We start from the raw sequence: 21,327 nt of genomic DNA, 5'->3' as shown, positions 1-21,327 counted from the left end.
AGCAGAAGTAGTTAAGGCTCCATTACTGATACTTAGCATAGACTTGACTTGGCTTGCGAACTGTCACTTACAGTTCTGTTAAATGAACATTGCATGTTACTGATTACTCAAAACTTAACTTGACTTAGAAGTCTGTTGAATTTTGATTTTCTATGTAAGTTCTAAGTGACGTTTACATTTTGAGATGCCATTTGTTTGTTTCCATTTCATTTTGACATTTTGTCATACAAATTGACATTTATTTAAAAATAAATTTCAACACTGATTATGATGCCAGATTTTATGCGACAAGTGGAGTATAATCGTGCTAAGTTGCCAAGTTTACGCCAAGTCAAGTCAAGTCTATGCTAAGTATCAGTAATGGGGGCTTAACTCACCCATACACACGGATATAGCTATAACAGAAACATAAACTACAAATAGATTTACATGTATATAGCTAATAACAAGCAAGGGATACAATTGTTTTGGAATACAGTTTCGCGAAATGTCTAGACCTTGGGAGAAATGGATGAACGAGAAAACTGAGAGTATAAAAGTAGCGCAAGCTGAGGAATCAATAATCAGCTTGCTTTAAACACGCTATCAGTTGCGAAGTGAAGTTTAATTATGAAGTATAATTGTACTATTCCCAACGTAGTCTAATAAAGATCATTTTGCAATAAAGAATTTTGGAGTGATTTATTCAACAGTTTAGCGATTCGAATGTTATCAGAAGGTTGCAAATAAGCAGAATTTCCTTAAATTCGTTACAGTATTAAAAATGGGGGAAACCCAACTATGACCACGACCACTTTTTCGATATCGAAAATTTCGAAAAATGAAAAAAAAATCCCATTATTCTATACCAAATACGAAAAAAGGGATGAAATATGATGATTGGATTGATTTTCTGACGCAAAATATAACTTTAGAAACAACTTTGTAAAATGGGTGTGAGACCTACCATATTAAGTAGAAGCAAATGAAAAAGTTCTGCAGGGCGAAATCAAAAGCCTTTCGAATCATGGCAGGAATACTGTTCGTGGTATTACATATATAAATTAGCGGTTCCCGACAGATGATGTTCTGGGTCACCCTGGTCCACATTTTCGTCGATATCTTGAAAACGCCTTCATATATACAACTAAGGGCCACTCCCTTTTAGAACCCTCATTAATACCTTTAATTTGATACCCATATCGTACAAACACATTCTAGAGTCACATCGGGCCTACCTTTATGGCGATATCTCGAAAGAACTATGGCCCACTCCCGTTTAGAATACTCATTAATACCTTTCATTTGATACTTATGTCATACAAACACATTCGAGGGTTACCCTAGGTTCATTTTCCTACTTGGTGATTTTCCCTTATTTAACAAAGAATGAAGAAAATCGTTCCAAAAAACGTCACCCTTGGTCTATAATTTGTCGATATTGATAGCTGAAGAAAGATAGCAAAGGCAAGTTGCTCCACTTTTTAGTATTACCATTTGTATGTATCCATGAAAAAGACAATTTTGTTTTCAAAGCTCTCAGCTGAGTATTTAATGTTCGGTTATACCCGAACTTAGCCTTCCTTACTTGTTGTATTTGATTTCGCTTTTTAGCCGGCGACTGCAGCGTTGTGTTGTTGTTGTGCGATATTTAACATTTTCAAGTTCATTGCTTTTGCTTTTTTCTTAGTTTTCTTTTACAGTTTCTGTTTTCTTTTATCTAAGTTTTGTTTTAGGACTATGTAGCGACTACTGTGACGAATTTGGTTAGTCAGGCTATAAGAGGCACGCAAAAGCGTTTTATACGATTTTTTTTGCTAAAAACTAGGCAACCCAGGTTCATTCTAAGAGAGATGTCTTACGAAGAAGCTGAAGAACCTAATTATAGTTCTAATTTTCAGGAAAAATGTGGCGCAGCTTTGTAGTTCTACACCATAGTGAGCTAGGTACTTCAATCGAAAGCGAAATAGACTAGAATGAGATTTAGCGAGTCAATACAACGTCGCTCTGTTTCTAGTTCAGAGAAGATGCCATATAACACAAATCCTGATTTCACTCATCTTTAATAAGAAATCTCTTGTGATGGTATATGTTAATACCGGCGTCAAATTGAAGTGAAGTTATGACGAATTCCTCTCGGGGGTTTATTCGGACTGAATAATGTTAGTTGAATTGTCCTACTCTTGTAAACGTTGGGTTAAGGCCAATGAAGACAAGGTCTTTTAAAACAAAATAGTGTACGAATACGGCATTGATTAGGTTTATTTTTTCTTGCGGGTATGCTAGCCTTTTCTCTTCCCCACTTCGATTGTACTTTGAAATATTTCGTGTTTCTCATTTCGTCACTTCAAAAGCGTAAGGCGCACGCTTTGCGATACTACAATATCTTCCCTGCAGAGAAAATGGGAGATAGTCACGCAAATGGACAGTTTCGTACTACAAGTTTAATGACTACCACCGAACTGGTGCTAAACGAATGCAGGCAGTACTGATGCGGCGCTACGATAGAATTGACCATACGCTTTGCAACACCTCAATGCCACGTAAAGGAACTTGGAGAGGTAAAAAATAAGTGTACTTGTGGAATAATGAAGCTGATGTGCTACGCAGGGTATGCCACAGACTGCAAAGGCTGGCAACCCCCTCACGCAGCAGGCCTGATGATCTCGGGTACGCTTCCCAAGGCAGTCGGTTCTATGTACCGGAGCGACTCGGGATTTTTCCCGACCAAGGACTGTCATTTCAGTGTGACCCCATTTAATTTGTTTCGTCCCTCCCACAAATTGTCATCCTCCCAGCAGCTCCTTGCAGCAGGACTGCTACATATTCTCTTACTCCGGGAAGGTATCGAACCCAATCCGGGTCCGTCTCCTGACCCCGGTCCTGAGAAATGGTTTTGCTGCATTTGCCAGAAAAGAATCTTTTTAGGACGGTCATACTCTGTTCAGTGTGTCTCGTGCAAGGGATGGTTGCATCGGACAGGTTGTTCTGGGCTTGATCCCAAAACCCGACGTCCACGTAACTTTTATAAATCTTTTGTGGCTCCTTGCTGCTCACGCCCAAGGGCGTTCCGTAGTCTACGCCTAAGTGAACCTCCACTACCTTCCAGCAGCCTCGCTGCTCAGCAAGCCACAACAAGTACCCGCTGCTGCTCGCGCCCCACGGCGCCAACAACTCAAACAGCTGATACCACTCATAACTACTACCTTCGTAGTAGAGCTGGTAGCAATGCTGAGCATCAGCCCCTGCCCCCGTCTTCTTCTCCCCCCTCTTTTCTGGCAGCAATCGTGCAGGTCAGGGAAACAGACTCTTAGTCCCTGCCTCCGTTTGCACCGTCTGCCAGCACAGAATATACAGGTTTGCGAGATCCGCTCAATGCAGCTCCTGCCTTGGGTGGTGCCACTTTCCTAGATGTTCTGGTCTCCGCGACGGCAACCCCTCGACGGGTTTCATCGCGCCATGTTGCCAGGTCGCAAACCCAAATCATCCGGGTACCCCAATGCTTGCCCAAGGGCGCCCAGTCCCAAGGCCACAACAGCAATTGCGTCCTGGCCTTCCACAACCCAGGCGTAGTCACCCCTCACTTACCCCTAGAGTGGCGGCGTCACCCCTCATGCACTTCAGAATTCTGCAGTTCAACTGTAATGGACTAACTGGGAAGATTACGGAGATAGTCGATTTCATGAAGCGGCACAACATCCGCATTGCTGCGATTCAAGAGACTAAACTCACAGCAAGATCTGCATTGCAGACCTGCTCTGGTTCTAATGTCCACAGGAAAGACCGCGAGAGCGGAAATGGAGGCGGCCTCGCGTTTATTATACACCACTCTGTGCAATATCATATATTTGATCCTGGCATCGACCGCAGTGATAATGTCTTAGAACGTCAAGGCCTATCTGTCCGGTCAGGCGATGCAAATCTAGAAATCATCAACATCTACATCCCTCCTGTCACCTGTTGCCCCAGTGGATACCGCCCTAATATCGAGGCCTTACTCACTGACAACAATCGCATTATCTTAGGCGATTTCAATGCCCAACACGACCTATGGCATTCAAACTTGCGGGCGGACAGTGCGGGTGAGATGTTGGCGGATCAAATAGACGAAACGACGTTCTGCACAATAAACGGAGACGCCCCACACGTATGGTAGGAAGCTGTCATAGCTCGCCAGATATCTCAATCGTGAGCGCAGAACTCGTAAACTGCGTCAACTGGCAGCCGATGGTAACATTGGCATCCGACCACCTGCCCATACTTATTTCGTTCGAGCCTACCGCCGACTTCATCGTCACCGAAAAACGCACTTTCATAAACTTCAAAAAAGGAAAGTGGGAAGAATATAAATCTGCAACAGACAGCAGCTTTGCTGCCCTCCCTATCCCGACTGATGCCCGCCAAGGGGAGCGTACCTTCCGTAAGGTCATTGAATCCGCCTCGGCACATTTCATTCCCGCCGGGAGAATTCCCGAAATCTGGCCCCACTTCCCGGCGGAGGCCGCGAGCTTAGCGAGGGAACGCGACCTTATAAGACAGCTTGATCCAGGCGACCCCCAAATAAGGGATATAAACCAACGCATCAGATTGCTTGTGGACGAACACAAGCGGGCGAAATGGGAATAGCACCTAAGAGGTTGTAACCTCTCTACCGGTGTAGGTAAACTTTGGTCCACCGTAAAGTCCCTATCGAATCCGACTAAGCACAAAGACAAAGTTTCCATCGCCTTTGGCGATAAGGTGCTGTCGGATGCGAAAAAATGCGCGAGCGCTTTCTGCCGACAATATATAATGCATCCTACGGTCGACAAAGATAGACGGAGAGCCAATAGACACGCACATAAACACAAACTCAGCGCGTCACCAATTACCATCACCGCTAGAGAGGTTGAGGACGCCATTGGTCGCGCTAAACCATCCAAAGCAGTGGGCCCAGACGGCATAGCCATGCCGATGCTTAAAAACCTAGGGACAGAGGGTTTCAAATATTTGGCGCATGTCTTCAACCTGTCTCTTTCCACCTTTGTCATACCCGAGAAATGGAAAATGGCCAAGGTGGTCCCGCTACTAAAGCCTGGGAAACCAGCTAACGTAGGTGAGTCATATCGTCCGATATCTCTCCTTTCGCCAGTGGCAAAGACGCTTGAAGCCATTTTGCTCCCTTATTTCCAAGCACATTTGCAGCTAGCCCCTCATCAGCATGGCTTCAGAAAACTCCATAGCACTACCTCCGCGCTAAATGTCATTAGCACCCAGATAAATTGCGGTTTGAATCAATATCCCCACCATAGAACAGTACTCGTAGCGTTAGACCTATCAAAACCTTTTGATACGGTCAACCATGGCGCGTTACTGTAAGACCTGGAAGGGTCTACCCTTCCCCCATGTCTTAAAAGGTGGACCGCAAATTATCTGGGTGGTCGGCAGGCATCGGTGCAATTCAGAAACGAAACATCAAAACAAAGGAGAATTCAACAAAGGGTGCCACAGGGTGGTTTCCTATCCCCGCTTTTGTTTAATTTCTACATATCTAAGCTACCTTCACCACCGGAAGGAGTCACAATCGTTTCCTACGCCGATGACTGCACAATAATGGCCACAGGCCCAGGCCCAAAGATCGATGAGGTATGCAATAAAATAAACGGCTATCTCCCTGATCTCTCCAGTTTTTTCGCCTCGCGAAACCTGGCATTGTCACCGACTAAATCTTCCGCGACCTCATTTACAACATGGACGCCCCAAATGTCGACCATATTGAACATCCACGTCGATGGCACTACGCTACCGACTGTCCTACACCCCAAAATCTTGGGTGTGACGTTTGATCAGGATCTACATTTTGGTGCGCACGCAACCGCAATTGTTCCAAGAATTCAGAGCCGTAATAAAATCCTCAAATCCCTTGCTGGCAGTACCTGGGGAAAAGATAAAGAAACGCTCTTGACCACATACAAAGCAATTAGCCAGCCGATTACGTGCTACGCGTCACCCATATGGTCGCCAAGCCTAAAAACCACCCACTGGAAGAAACTACAGGCCTGTCAAAATACTGCTCTCACAATCGCCACGGGCTGTCTTCTTATGTCCCCGGAACACCATCTGCAAAATGAGGCGAGAATACTCCCCATCAGGGAGAGAAATGAGATGCTGACCAAACAGTTTCTGTTGAATACCCAGAAACCTGGGCATCCCAACAGACATCTGATTGACGAACCAGCACCGCCTAGGGGCCTAAGGAGTCATCTCCGTAAGCATTTTGAGGAAATACGGCACCTGAGAACCCAGCCGTATGAGGCGGACAAACACAAGCAGGTCCTTGGTGAACTCCATAGACAGGCGTCGGACCTTTATGTCGGGAATTGCGTGGTGAATCCAGTACTTGAAGAAAAATATCCAGAACTCGCAGAAGAGGAACGCATACTCCCCAGGGAAACGCGTGTCACTCTTGCTCAACTTCGTTCTGGATACTGTAACAGGTTAAACTCTTACCTATCCAGAATCAACCCCGACATACAAAATGTATGCCCTGCTTGCAATGTGTCCCCACATGATACCAACCATCTCTTTAATTGTAATGTGGAACCAACGCCTCTAACACCCCTTTCCTTATGGTCCACCCCTGTTGAAACGGCAAGTTTCCTTGGACTCCCGTTAGAGGATATTGATGACAATTTGTGATCGGTCGCGGCTATTAGGTGGGGCGAGCATTGCTACAACAACAACAACATCTCGGGTACGCGGAGGTGTACAAGAGAGCAAAACAGGCTACCGGTGCCGCCATAGAGGAATGCAAACTTAACTGCTGGAAGAAGCTTTGCGAAGTAGTAGAGCGTGATGTTTGGGGACAAGAGTACAAAATAGTAATGGGGAAACTCCGCCCATCGAACCAATTGATGGATGAGGACAAGATGCGAAATAGAGTAGATGCTCTATTCTTTACCCGAACAAACTTTGAGTAATTTGCCAAAGTATCGAGTGACGGCTCTTAACAAATAAAAACTTTTTGCAAAAAGAATAAAATATGCAAGGAAGTCAATTGGGAAAAAGTTTACAACAACTAAGGCACGACGTGGCTGAATGCGTTTGTAACACTTCAACCATTGTAGGAGTGCGGGTTCAAATTCCACTCTCGGGAGAAAAGGCCTTGAAGAGATTTACAAGGTATAATAGAAACAGCTGTCGCCTTGTCCGTGCTGAGTTAGTTTATTGTTCGTCCTGAGATCACGTTGTTTAAAAATTTTTCCCAAATTATTAAATAAATTATAAATTAAAAATTGCTTCAACTAAATGTTTTCATACATTTAAAGCAATAAGGGCAATCCCCACTTAACTCATACAAATTGTTAATTTATAATAATATTGTATATCTAGTCAGTAAGATCTTAATCACCCTTATCGGGAAGTTCACACGGACAAGTGTTCGTCTAAATTTTTTTGTTCGGTGAACTTTTTCCGCCTATCGGCAATTTCGGGCGAACAAAAGTTTACTTTGAAACAGCTGATGCTCTATTGTATTGTTCACTGACAAATAATTGACTAGCAATTGTGTAAATTTTGTAAACAAGCACATATTTCCTTAAAAGACAGCCAAAATAGAGATAACAAATGTATATAAAAATGTTTAGTATTGGACTTAGGTTGGTATTGATTGAGCGCGAGGAGAATATAAATGTGAAAGCGATTCGGCGGCAATTAAGGGGCTGTTCTAACCCTCTGGAGCTAAGTGATCCACTGTAAGTTAAAAATTACTATTTTCAGCGTTTTTGAATAAACAGTAAACTTTTTTCAATCAGTTTTAGCATTCAAATATTTGCTAGATAGTTATTCTTACCATCTCCTTGCCACCGTTGAAGCAAAAATTTGGAGTTCCACCAATTGTAAATTTGAACGCACGTCTTCGTTTTTTCGCAGATTGAGGACATCAAAAAGCCGTTGGAAAGGACCACGAGGTGGGTCTTAGCCAATCTTGTTTCAGTGATGTACTTTCAGCGGGGCTGAACATTTTGGAACCGTGGTTTTGGCCACAATTTGGCCGACTTTAGAAGAGCAACGTGAAACTGCACAAGATTTTTATACAAAGATCGGAATACTAGGAGTTGTAGGGTAACGGACCCGCTCCCTGTCCCCATCACATAAATTGCATTTTTAGACGCCTTCTTTCGTACACATCTTTTTTGGTTAGTCCATACCTATAAAAAGATATGTTGTCGTAAGAAATAGAATTTACATACTTGGCAATAAAGGAATTTTACTTTTTTCCTTTTAGTTTCACTCTTAACAGGTGGACCAAGGCTATTTAAACATAAAGTAACCTCTTCCCAGAAGTACGGTACTCTTTCCCGATCATCTTGTCAAGCATTATTTCCGATTGTGCATTATTTATTGATTTACTACTAATCATGGTTCAACTATATGGTTAGCCCATCTGTACAATAACAAAATATGTCTATTCAAATTGTCAAAATCAGCGTGTTGGTGTTAGACGAATGTAATAGAATGAATACATAAAACTTAGCAGCTTTTGTGTGCAGCAATAAAATATTGCCAATATGTTGGTTTCATTTTGAGTTTGCCATCTCCTTTTGACAATCCCATCGACCATGCACTGAAATTAATAAAATCAGCTGATGAGATGAGCCAACCATATAATTGAGCCATGCTACTAATAATAAAAGTACATACAATTATAAAAATATCAAATTTCAAAACAAAAAAATTACTTACATTTTGTTTTTCTCTCGTTCGTGTTCTTTTTCGAACACAAAAGTTGTTTCGCCACCCTCTGCGATAGGGTGGACAAAAACTGTGAATATTTTCGCGTGAAAATAAAACTCGCGATAAGGGTGAATAAAGATATGAATATATGAATAATATTCTTAAGGGTATATGCGTGGATTTCAAACATTACCTTCTACGTACATACATATGCTTAAACTAACGAAAGTATAAGGGAAAGATGAAAGCAATCAGTTTTCGAGTAAGGAAGCTACATACTCACTTGGAGCGCACATTAGGTTAGGTTAGGTTGAACTGGCCGGTCCATGAGGACCTCACATAGACTGAATGAGTCCGTAGTGTTACCAGTTGTTTGTTTCAACGACCAAACTGAAAAACCCTATCAAAAACCAGGACCTGTGTTATAAAATAACTCCGTCCTCTTGGCAAATACCAGAAGCTTCCTAGGACTTAAGCCGCTTGCTGCTTCTAGATCTGACAGCTGTATCACTCCTAATAGCTGGAGTCTCCAGCCCGCACTTCCTACATCTGCTATCACTGACCAAGCCTAATTTAAAGGCATGTGACGCCAGAAGGAAGTTGGCAGGAATATAAAGTCAATTAATTGCGCTCCACCTTTATATTTTTATTTCTAATAAATATTTTTACAATTTCTATGTCAAAATTTTAAAATAAAGTTAAAGTTCAGCAAGAATATGTTTTTTTATAATGACCCATTTTGCGATGATTTTTGTATGATGGTGTTGTTCAACGTCATTTTGCACAGCCGTATACGTTTAGCGGGAGACCAAATTCAAACATAGCGGCATATACATATGTAGGCATTTCGTGCTGTCGAAGGCAGCTTTAAACTCGACCAAGAGCTGATGTGTGCGAACGAATTGCGGGTTTTTTCCAAGATTTGTGAAAATCTGGTCGATGGTAGATTTTACCAGATCTCAAACCGCACTGATAAGGTCCAATCAGCCGATTCACGGTGGGCCTCCAACTTTCGCACAATACACTTGACAGGACCTTACATATAAGCGATATTAAGAAGGCTGATTGCGCGATAGTTGGCGCAGTGTGCAGTATCCCTTTTCTCGTGGACTGGGCAAAGAACACTTAGAGTCCAATCGTCGGGCATGCACTCATCCGACCATAATTTGCAAAAAATCTGATGCGTGCGCCGTACCAACTTCTTGCCGCCGTATTTGAATACCTCGGCAGGCAATCCATCAGCGCCCGCGGTCTTGTTGTTTTTCAATTAAGAACAATCTAGAAGATATGAGCAGTTTGGAAACAAATGAAACTAATTAAGTGCACGCGTTGTGCTTTTCATAAAAATATAAAGCTAATATAATAAGAAATTTCTATAGAAATTTAGTTTTCAAAAGCTGTATCATTATTTTGTATTTTTCATCATTAAGGGCATTGTATTTTTAATTAGGCACTTCTCACCAAAAATTTTCTCAAGGTTAAATGGGTTGAGTGAAAAAAATAAAAATTTTCCATTCTCCAATGTTGAAGTGTTTGTATTGGTCAAAATACTGGAATCTAGAAGGAAACGTGTCTGCTTATTTTTTATTCACACTACCCAATTTTGTATAAATAGCGTCCACAAAATTGATCTTGGTGTACTTTATATTTAAAAATCGGTGGAAATAGTCTAAAACGAAAATGAATTTGAGCAATTGCTTCGCGCTCTTGTTCGTCATACTTAGCTGCCTCTTGAATTATACGAATTCAGGATATCGCATAGTAGGTGGCACATATTGGAATATACTGAGTAGTCCCTATTTGGTATCCATACATTATGAGAACAGAAATCTTTGCGTTGGTACAATAGTCACTAGGCAGTTCGTGGTTACAGCTGCAAATTGCGTGGTAGGTTATTATAAGGACTTGTTCACTCTTGCAGCTGGTGTATCGGAATTCGAGTTTATACCCGAAATTGCACAAGTTCGTGAATTGGAGGATGTATTTCATCCATGTATTTATGATCCCGTAACAAAACATATGGATATTGTTGTGATGAAACTGCGTGAATTGTTTGAACTGCTTCCAACAGTACAAACAATACCAATTACCTTTTGTCCATTTGATAAGTGTACACGAATACGAGTTAGTGGATGGGGATGGACAACTGCAGAAAATGGGATGACTTCGAATATACTCCAAACTGCTGTCTTGTCTTCATTACTAAAAATGGGTTTCACGACAAAAGCAAGCAACTTTTAAAGAATCCCCGTTATTGCTGCACATATTGCATTTTTGGTCAAAAAATTACCAAAGATCAATTCTCCAATATACATAGAAACTCCACCAAAAGTTTCATGGCCCAATCGATGATGGACTCTGAAATTTCGTCGTAAAAATATTTGAAGTTACATGCTTTTGTTAAAGCAGAAAAAAATTTAAATGTACGAAAAAACAAGTAAAGGTGTCTAAGTTCCGGTTTAACCGAACATTATATACTCAGCGTGAGCTTCAATTGTACATTTCATTTCAGATAAATAACTTTTCTACATAACACGTGGCACCGCCCGTTTAAAAAAAAAATGTGTCGGCATTTCCTCTTACAATAAAACTGGACAAGTGAAATATCATTGATTCAAAACTATTTTTTACTAAGTTATAGCTTATTATTCTAGTCTACGAACCTTTTAAACTTGTTTTATATCTAAGTAGCCGTGGTCTTTAACCGATCTCGTCCATTTTTCCTAGAAATATTTCCTGCTATAGGGAAAATTTGTGTACCCAATTTTATTACGATCCGTTAATTTTTCTTCGAGTTATGGCTCCCGAAACATAGAAAATTGCTTAGTCATAAAAGGGGCGGTGCCACGCCCACTTTTTTAAATTTGAAGTTTTTCCTATTTATTGTTATAAATCCACTTGGGAAATGAAATACCATTGATATAAACCTCTTTTTTGCAAAGATAAAGCTTATTTTATTCGTCCACGACCCTTTTAAAAATCTATTATATAAAAGTGGGCGTGGTCCTTAACCGATTTCGTTAATTTTTCTTCAAATCATTCCCTTTAGTAAAGGCAACCCCTCTGCCGAATTTTGTTACGATGGGTTTAACGATTTTTGATTTATGATTAATAATATTTGTAAAATTGATTTTAGCATAAGTGGGCGGTGCCACGCCACATTCTAGGTGTATTGTTTATTAAATAGTCAGGTTTTGTGTGTTTTCCAAAATTTTATATACATAAAAAATGGGCGTGGTTATCATCCGATTTCGCTCATTTTCAATACTAATCTATTCTGGGTCTAGATAAGCTAGTGTACCAAATTTGGTGAAGATATCTCAATATTTACGCAAGTTATCGTGCTAACGGGCGGACGGACGGACGGACATGGCTCATTCAAATTTTTTTTCGATACTGATGATTTTGATATATGGAAGTCTAAATTATCTCGACTCCTTTATACCTGTACAACCAACCGTTATCCAATCAAAGTTAATATACTCTGTGTGCAAAGCACGCTGAGTATAAAAATGTTGTGCCCTAATTTCATAGAACTTAAGTCCAAGTTACATGTTTTTGTTCTATCACGGCAGAGCGGATGCAATGAAACTGAAAATGGAAATATTGCATTTTAGAGCTATTTTATATTAATGTGCTAAATGTGTTAACACAGTATTAACATATCTTATTTTTTTCCATTAAATTTAATTATCCACATTCACGAAAACATAATCGTATGTGGGCGAAGTTTATGATCAAATGAGATAAAAATGCAAATATATTAGTCATCTTATCATCACTGTTAAAGAAATCAATTAAAGTTTCAAATTTGTAATCTCCATGGACAACACACAACAACTGATTGGCTGATACAAAAAGACGACAAGGTCATGATGAAGATCGACCATGTACATGTCTTACGACCTTGGACTAACAAAGTTACCCTCATCACTAAAATGGGGAGAATATAGGCTCCGAAAAGATATTCGAACTGGAAGCATGCTTTTCAATAAGGCCTAGCAAGTGATAGCAAATGTAGGAAGAGCGTGTTGCTAGCTTCGATCTAGTAGCAGTATGTAGGATAGGTCTAAGAAAGCTTCTAGTATTTGTCAAGAGGACGAACTTGCTTTATAGTTTATGTATATAGGTCGTTGAAATTCGCGCAGACAGCATGGTTTCCGGAGGGGCACTGCACAAAAGATGTCATTGCAGAAGCGTGAGGCGCAGCCAAGAAAGCGGAGACAGCATGTCACACAGCAATCCGATAGTTTTGGTGGTCACGCTGCGCGTCAAAATCGCTTTTAACTCAACCATGTACCGCAATATTTGCTAGAAATCTTAAGGTATCGAGGAAAAAATGACAAGCGGAGCTGGCCAGGGTACTAGGTCCCGCTCTCTGGAAAATTATCTACGACATTCTTCTTTGATTGGGCATATCAGAAAGCACCGTCTTCGTCGTTTTCGCAGACCAAGTGACTGATGTGATAACAGCACGAAGCGGCTAGCTGGCACAGCTGACATTAAACCGGGTCATGGGCATTGCAAAAAGGCTGACGGTCTCCAGCTAGCAACAGTAAAAACGGAGATCGTCTTGCCCACAAAGGGGCGGACTCCCACTATCAAGAATATAACGGTTGAGGACCAGCAAATAGCAACGCGCACTTCAACGAGATATCAGGGCGTAAGGATAGACAGTTGTTTCTTGACAGTGATGCCATAGTGTCATATTTATTGAAACTTATTTCCCCGTGCTCTGGGATGTATTAACAATTTTTGTTTGGTATTATATCGACCTACTAGTCCAATTTTCAGATCCTTTCTGCAACAGATCTCGCAGCGCTCTGAAAATCAATTGGCAAGAAGTAGGATAGAAGCAGAAATAAGGAGGACATACAAACAACCGCTGTGATAGCTGAAAGGTTATAGCAGCGGCGCCTAAACGTTGCCGACGATGGAATGTAGCAGTTCCCGAAATGGATCTATACAACGGACTTTGGCAGTTTTCTAAATTTTTTCTTTCCTCTATTCTAATTTAAACATTTTTTCATATACATATGTATGTAAGAAAAAATTTATCATAACAATAATAATGATAAAATAATTATTGTTAGACCTTGAGCTCGATTCGAACACGCGAAACAACTTATTGTTTGTTTTCATTTTTGTTCATTGTCTGGACTGTTGCCGTAATGGAGACAAAAGAAATTTAAACACACACAAAAAAAGATTCATAAATCAACATACATATAATAAACAAAATTTCATAGATACTTTGAATCACTTTATAAGTTTTTAATTTAGACCCGACAGACTTAAGGACTGAATACATTCACGACAGCGGCTACAAACCGACATCTGTCAATTTATTTTTACACACGCGTAAAAGGTAATCAAGTGGCCAAAGCTTGGCTACAGTGTCATCAAGCTTCAATTTTTTGTGGTTGTGGTCTGTAGTCGCCGTGTTCAATGTTATCAGGCCTATTGTTCGGACCAAAGTTTGTTTTATCTGCATGACTTTTAAAAAAACTGTATCCGTTATTGCTTACACTCTATTCCTTTTCCTACACTTTTCAATCTCTCTCTTCCTCTCCATTTTTTCCATTCTTTCCTCTCTTTCTTTTTGTATCCATCTATCTCTAGCTCCCTTTCCTTTACACTTCACCGAACAAAAATAAATATTTCAAAATTGCTAGTAAGAAATAGTCTAGTCGAGTGATTCTTTGTTGATTTATAGCTGTGTAAGTACAATTATATGATTTTGTACTAAATGTTGGCAGTTTTCCACGCCCCTATTACAGATTCCTTGACATTATATCGAAATTAACCATCTAAGCTAAGCTTTAAAGTGCAAAACCTGTTTTTGAATCGGCGCATCCTGTGCAATGTTATTACATAAAACCGACATTTGTCGACTTAATTATAAAGATGTGTAGAATATATCGAGTGCTTAAAACATATATCGAATGCAGAAGGCAATATTACCTTATTTCGGTGGCTGTTTCAAAGCACATACAACTTTTTCAATAACGCACTACTTCCAAATTTGTTTAAAGGATTATATTAAAAAACGTCAAAACCTAGAATTTGTTTCGAAACTGCTCTATCATCTTTACTCTATTTTCCGGTGCGTATTTATCCATTTATATAACAACGTAAATATATATCATTTATGTATTCTTTTTTATTATCCCCTTTTCCTTGTGTTCCACTGTCTCGGTGCTCTGAGCTATGAATGTAATTTCAAGTTTGTAGCTCAATGGAAGGTATCTCAAAAATAGATCGCAAGATTTCATCCTGTCCGTACAATTTTTCTAAATATCTGGATTTTTGCGACACCTAGTGAAACTTTTCGTGAAGTGTGTTAGGCTGCCAATGAGCACTGATGCACAATTTAATACTAAATATAATAAAATAATTAAACAAAAATTTTTAAGTTAAACGGTTTTATTGAAAAAAATAATCAGACAATTAAATAAAAGCTTTGGACGCGTGAAATTCCTAAAAATGTGATTAGGGTTCAGTTGGTCTTATATATGACTATCAATAGAAATTTTACGCGTCCAACGCTTTTATTTAATTGTCTGACCAACGCCATAGATTGATGAGGAGTGTGATGACTAGTACCTAGGACCTACCTAATTATTTTCTAGCTTTTAGTATTATTATTACTTCACGTAAGTATTGTTTTCAATAAAACCGTTTAACTTTAAAATTTTTTTTTTAATTATTTTATTTTCAAGTTTTTAGTGGTTATTTAATTGCTTATTATTTCTCAATCTATTTAGTTCATTTAGTGGCTCATTACTGCAAGGACTTTCCTGATAATTTGTTACAATCTAATTTCTCAATACATAATCCTTCCAAAGACTTTACTCGACTTTGCGCTACGTATGTTTGTCCGTCCTCCAACTCCAAGATATTTTGATGTCATTTCTACCGGACTGTATGTAATATTTGTTCCAAATATGAGCCAAATCGGACATCATAGGTCGTTTTCTATTCATGTATGTATTATGTGTTCCAAATATGGACCAAATCGGACCACAAATACGACTTTTTTGAATATCTCGATCTTTGCGCCACCAAGCGGCGATTTTTTCATAGGTCGCTTTCTATTCTCATATTTATTTTGTGTGCCAGATATAAGCGAAATCGGACAACAAATACGATTTTTGTGAATATTTCGATCCTCGCACCACCCATCGGCGACGATTTCCATAGGTCGCTTTCTATACTTGTATGTATTATGTGTTCCAAATATGAGCCGAATCGGACCACAAGTACGATTTTTGTGAATATCTCGATCCTTGCGCCACCTAGCGGCGATTTTTTTTTCATAAGTCGCTTTCTATTCTTGTATGTATTATGTGTTCCAAATATGAGCCAAATCGGACCACAAATACAATTTTTGTGAATATCTCAATCCTTGCGCCACCTAGCGGCAATTTTTTTCTTATTATTGCATTGTCATCGGGTTCTGAACCATATTCCAAATTTCAAGCTTGTAGCTTTCGGGAAGTTACTTAAATTTCAATTACAAAATTCGTGCCAGCCATCCAAGTCAAGTCAACCTAAATAAAACCGTTTAAAAATAAGTCGCTGAATTGGGTTGTAATTGCAAATATCGAGAACGGTTGGACCGATTTCGCAAATTTTTTTTAATAATATTCCTTGAGGTACGAGGATTGTTTCTACGGAGAAAGTCTGAAAACACCACTTTTGTAGTAAAAAATCATAAAATTTTTGTTTACACAGGTATAAATTCAAAACGGATGGATCGCTCGGAATATTTCTTCTTTGTAATATTACCTATATTTAGATACCTTCATTCTGCATAAAAAATAGTTAATTCATTTCTTATATCAGCAAAATTCTTTAAACAAAAGTAACAATTTTACCAAAAAATGTAGTGCGTGCGTGTGGCTGTTCGCTGTCAACTGTGCGCGCAAACTTGGTTTGAGTGAGACATAATAGGGCTGTTCCATTGGTTTATCGAGCTCTGGCTCTGGCTCAAATCTCATTGGAACGATCTGGATCAACTTTATGAGAACTGGCTGCACTAATATAAAACATCTGTTTTGTTGAAAATAACAAGAAACGTACACAAAATTTTAAGATACTGATAGAATTATTAACATTTAAATAGTTTCGCACGTAAGCAAACTATTTATTTTCCTTACATCATCTTCAAATTGTTTACTCTTTCAGTGTTTTTGCTTTTAAATATGGCGAATTCTTTTATGTATACACATATTTAGTTCAGTGCTACAATGGCTCAACTATATGGTTGGCTCATATCACCAGCTGATTTTATTTTTTTTATTTCACTGTAGTAGGGATTGTCAGAAGGAGATGGCAAACTTAAAATGAAACCAACGAATTTACAACATTTTCTTACTACATAAAAATGCTGCTAAGTTTTATGTTTTCATTTTGTTTCATTCGTCTAACAGCAACACTCTGATTTTGGCAATGTGAACAAATGTATGTTGTTGCTGTAGAGATGAACCAACCATATAGTTGAGCCATGAGTGCTACCAACTCAAAAGTGGTTAGCTGTCAAAAAATCTACTATAGAAAATGAAACGAACAGAACTGCTATACGGATCAGAAATTGAACCAGATAAATATCAGGATCACAATGTTGTTGTTGCATTTGCATGTTAAATTTCTATCCGTATCTCGCTCAAGTCTCAATGGAACGCAACTATAGGGTCACATACGTACGTACATAGCATTCGCTGCGTTATTTAAATTCGGGAGTACATGTATATATATGGATGTATGTGTGGATGTATTTTCATTTTATATCAGCTTGATGATTTACATATGTACATATTTATGTGTGTTGCCGAGTTAGTGCAACATAAATGGTTGAAAATGAATTCATCTATTGAAAAATACTCTTTCGTTACAAATTATATATTCGTACATTTATCAAAATAGTTGCAAAGATGTTCAGTGAACTTTTCTGAAAGGAAATAGACGTTCCATTCTATTTTACTCATTTGTCATTCGCATAATTTCAGGAACCGTTGATTGCCCATCACTTCTTGATAAAATCTTATATATTATTTCTAATTGCTCTTTTTATGTGCAGGTCCATTTTTCGCTATTCTTTGGAATCCAAATCTATAAATAAATTTTTGGTTGTTGTGGTTCGTGCTATGAGCGAACTTTGGGCATTATTGGTCGTAGTGCTTTTGTATAGCTATATTTTATTAAAATAATTTGTTCAAAATAAACGATTTTGAGCACACAAGTAAATCTATTTGTACTATGGCACTATTGTGAATATTCGATTAGAACAAACACTGCATTACCGGCAGTTGCTAACATTCGCCAGCTGGCAGTGCAAGATAGATGATATATTGATAGAACAGCTGATTTCTGTTGATATTTGATATAAAACTTTGAAAACCGTTTAAGTTAAATACCTACATACAAACATACATGGTAAGTTGTTCAATTTGTATTTTTAAATTAATATTGCTCGCATTTTATTATTATCCAGAGATTACAATGACTAAAAGGAGGACCTAGAGAAAATTATACTAGCTGCAGAACTTAACCGCACTGGAACAATATACTATAAAAGCGTGCAATTACTGGCATATGCTGATGACATTGATATCATCGGCCTAAACACCCGCGCTGTTAGTTCTGCTTACTCCAAATTGGAAAAAGAAGCGGTAAAGATGGGCTTGATGGTGAATGAAGACAAAACGAAGTACCTGCTGTCATCCAGCAAAGAGTCAGCGCATACGCGCCTTGGCAACCACGCTATTGTTGGCAGCCATAATTTCGAAAAAGTAAAAGACTTCGTTTATTTGGGAACCAGTATCAACACTAGCAACAACATCAGCACTGAAATCCAGCCGCTTCATCTGCTGTTGTCATGGTCCATGCTTCTGCCCCATATAGCAGGACGGGTACGATAAGTTACTTGTAGAGTATGATTTTCGTTCGCCGAGAGAGGACTTTACTTTTCAATTGCCTACCTAGTCCAAAGTAGCATTTATTGGCAAGATTGATTCTTCGCTGGATTTCAGTGCTGATGTTGTTGCTAGTGTTGATGCTGGTTCCCAAATAAACGAAGTCTTTTACTATTTCGAAATTATGGCTGCCAACAGTAGCGTGGTTGCCAAGGCGCATATGCGCTGACTCTTTGCTCGATGACAGCAGGTATTTCGTTTTGTCCTCATTCACCATCAAACCCATCTTTACCGCTTCTTTTTCCAGCTTGGAGTAAGCAGAACTAACAGCGCGGGTGTTTAGGCAAAATGAAATAAAATAAAAATTACATAAAGAAAATAAAATAAAATTAAAAAGTGAAATAAAATAAACCAAATAAAACTAATCAAAATAAAATTTAAGAAATGTAATAAAATAAAATAAAATAAATGGAATAGAATAAAATAAAATAAAAAAATGAAATAAAATAAACACAATAAAACTAATCAAAATAAAATTTAAGAAATGTAATAAAATAAAATAAAATAAAATAAATGGAATAGAATAAAATAAAATAATGAAAAAAAAAAACAAAATAAAAGAAATAGGATTGAAAAAAAAATTAAATAAACTAAAACAATATAAAATTTAATAAAATAAACAAAACTAAATAAAATAAATTGAAATAAATTAAAAAAAATGAATAAAGTAAAATGAAGATAACGAAGTAACAAATGAAATTAATTAAATGAAATAAAAAAAAAAAAACAAAATAAGCTGAAACAAAATTAAATAAGATAAAATAAAATAACTAAATCAAATAATACAATGAATATGAAATGAACAAAATAAAATAAATAAAAATTAAATAAATAATTTAAATTAAACTATATAAATTTTTAGTCGTCGAATTATCGGTCAAACGTGTTAAAAAATTTTTATTATTATTTTTTTTTTTTGAGATATCGTCAAAATAGTGACAGTATAGAAAATCATTTTGTTGGTTTTCAAGAAGCTACATACATATATCGCAGAAGTAAAAGCAGACATGTATGTATGTGCGAAAAGAAAAATAATATCAGTATAATTTTAGCAAAACAAACCTGAAACTCGATTAACTCCATGTGATGATAGCGAAACGAATGCGAAAAAGAAAGTGAAAAATTTATAAAAGTGATAAACCAATAATACACAGAAATGAAACGACAGCAAATAAAATACAACAAAAATTTTGCATATAATGAAATGTTATTTGAATCATAACGAGAAAAATACAAAAAAAAAATAATTTATTAAAAAAACCAATTATCAACGCGCCGTGTCATATGCAAACCCAGCGTCATCACCTTTCACCGACAACAAAAAATTGTTTTTTTTTTTGTGTCAAAAACGAAATCAATTTGCGCCAAGATTCGAACTTACAAATGACTAAACTGTTGAATAATTTGTTACATACAAATATATGTACATATGTACATATATTCCGCAATAACAACACAGCCAGCGCGCCAAAATCAACTCAACTTATCAACGCAACCCAAATGAGCAACAACCCACCGATTCACCTACTTACAAACCCTCACACAAACCAACAGACATAGTGGTGATCAAGTCACACAAGCACTGGTCAAGCGTTAATCACTTGATGATTTGAAAATTCAAAAAAAAAAAACAAAAAAAACAAACGCAATTGCTTTTTTGTTGTATTTGCACGGATTAATTTGACTAACACGACCGACAGCATTCGATGTATTGGGGTCTCAATAAACAAACATACAAAGTGACAAATTTACACAAACACAGCTGAAATATTTGTTAAAAGCAAAAAAAAAAAAAAAACATAACAAAAAAAAAAAAATTATTCACATTTGACAAGCTAAAGTGCATGTGTGTGTGTGTGAGTGATTATGGGTTTTTTGTACCCGCACTGCTCTTGTTGTACTGGCATTAGATGGCCAACGTTGGCCAAAGTATCGACTGCTTTTGGTGCTTTGGTCAAACAAAGTTGTTGCTTGTTGTTGTAATGTACATAATGTTGTTGTATTGTAACTACCAACTGCAAAACTACGAAGTGCTAACGCATATGATTTCAACAAATTAAATGTCAACAATAAGAAAAATTGAGAAATACAATAAAGTGTATAGCAAGAACAACAATAAAAACAACTGTCAAAATGGTGAATGCTGTAATGGATGCAATTGCGGTAGGTTTTCTATATATTAAACAAATATTTTACAGTTATAAGTTTCATAAATAATTCAGATTGTAACGAATTCTGGGGATTTCTGATAAATATTTTACACCTGCTAACGTTCGAATTTCTGAACTGTCGAATAACTAACTCCAATATTCAGTATTGCAAAATGGTCTTTATTTAGACTACTTTGGTAGTAGTACAATTATACTTCAATATCACGTACTTCACAAAAGCGTGTTTAAATCAAAGATGACTTGATACGAAACATTTGTTTACGCTCTCACGAGGGATTTATTTCAAATTTGTGCTGGCAACAATCGCAGATAAATCCCTCGCGCCAGCTGAAGCGGGTGCCAGAACAAAAAATGTGCCAGCTAAAACGTAAAACGGGCCAAAAATTTCGGTATAGTTTAGTTTAACCTACAACTATAGAAATGCGTTCAAAAATTACGGGAAAAAAGATAAAAATACTTGTTTTAGTGCAAATATATTTTGTTCG

General features: G+C 37.9%; 1 protein-coding gene across 5 annotated transcripts in view; it reads left to right on the top strand.

Moving 5' to 3' along the window:
* The window catches only part of spri (sprint), a 1,202,745-nt gene that overhangs the window by 289,264 nt on the left and 892,154 nt on the right, over positions 1–21,327 (top strand). For 4 of the 5 annotated variants that reach the window (XM_067781448.1, XM_067781447.1, XM_067781446.1 and 1 more), the window contains exon 2: positions 19,724–20,834. The exons of the other annotated variant lie outside the window; for it this stretch is intronic. In XM_067781448.1, the coding sequence (XP_067637549.1) occupies positions 20,805–20,834 (30 nt within the window). In that variant the 5' untranslated portion in view covers positions 19,724–20,804. The remainder of the gene's footprint in view (positions 1–19,723; positions 20,835–21,327) is intronic. 5 annotated transcript variants of the gene reach the window in all.

This window comes from Eurosta solidaginis, chromosome 4 (assembly GCF_040869045.1).
Source record: "Eurosta solidaginis isolate ZX-2024a chromosome 4, ASM4086904v1, whole genome shotgun sequence".
Taxonomy (NCBI): domain Eukaryota; kingdom Metazoa; phylum Arthropoda; class Insecta; order Diptera; family Tephritidae; genus Eurosta; species Eurosta solidaginis.
The sequence above is the reverse complement of the archived record's forward strand: the minus strand, read 5'-3'. Positions and strand labels throughout refer to the sequence as shown.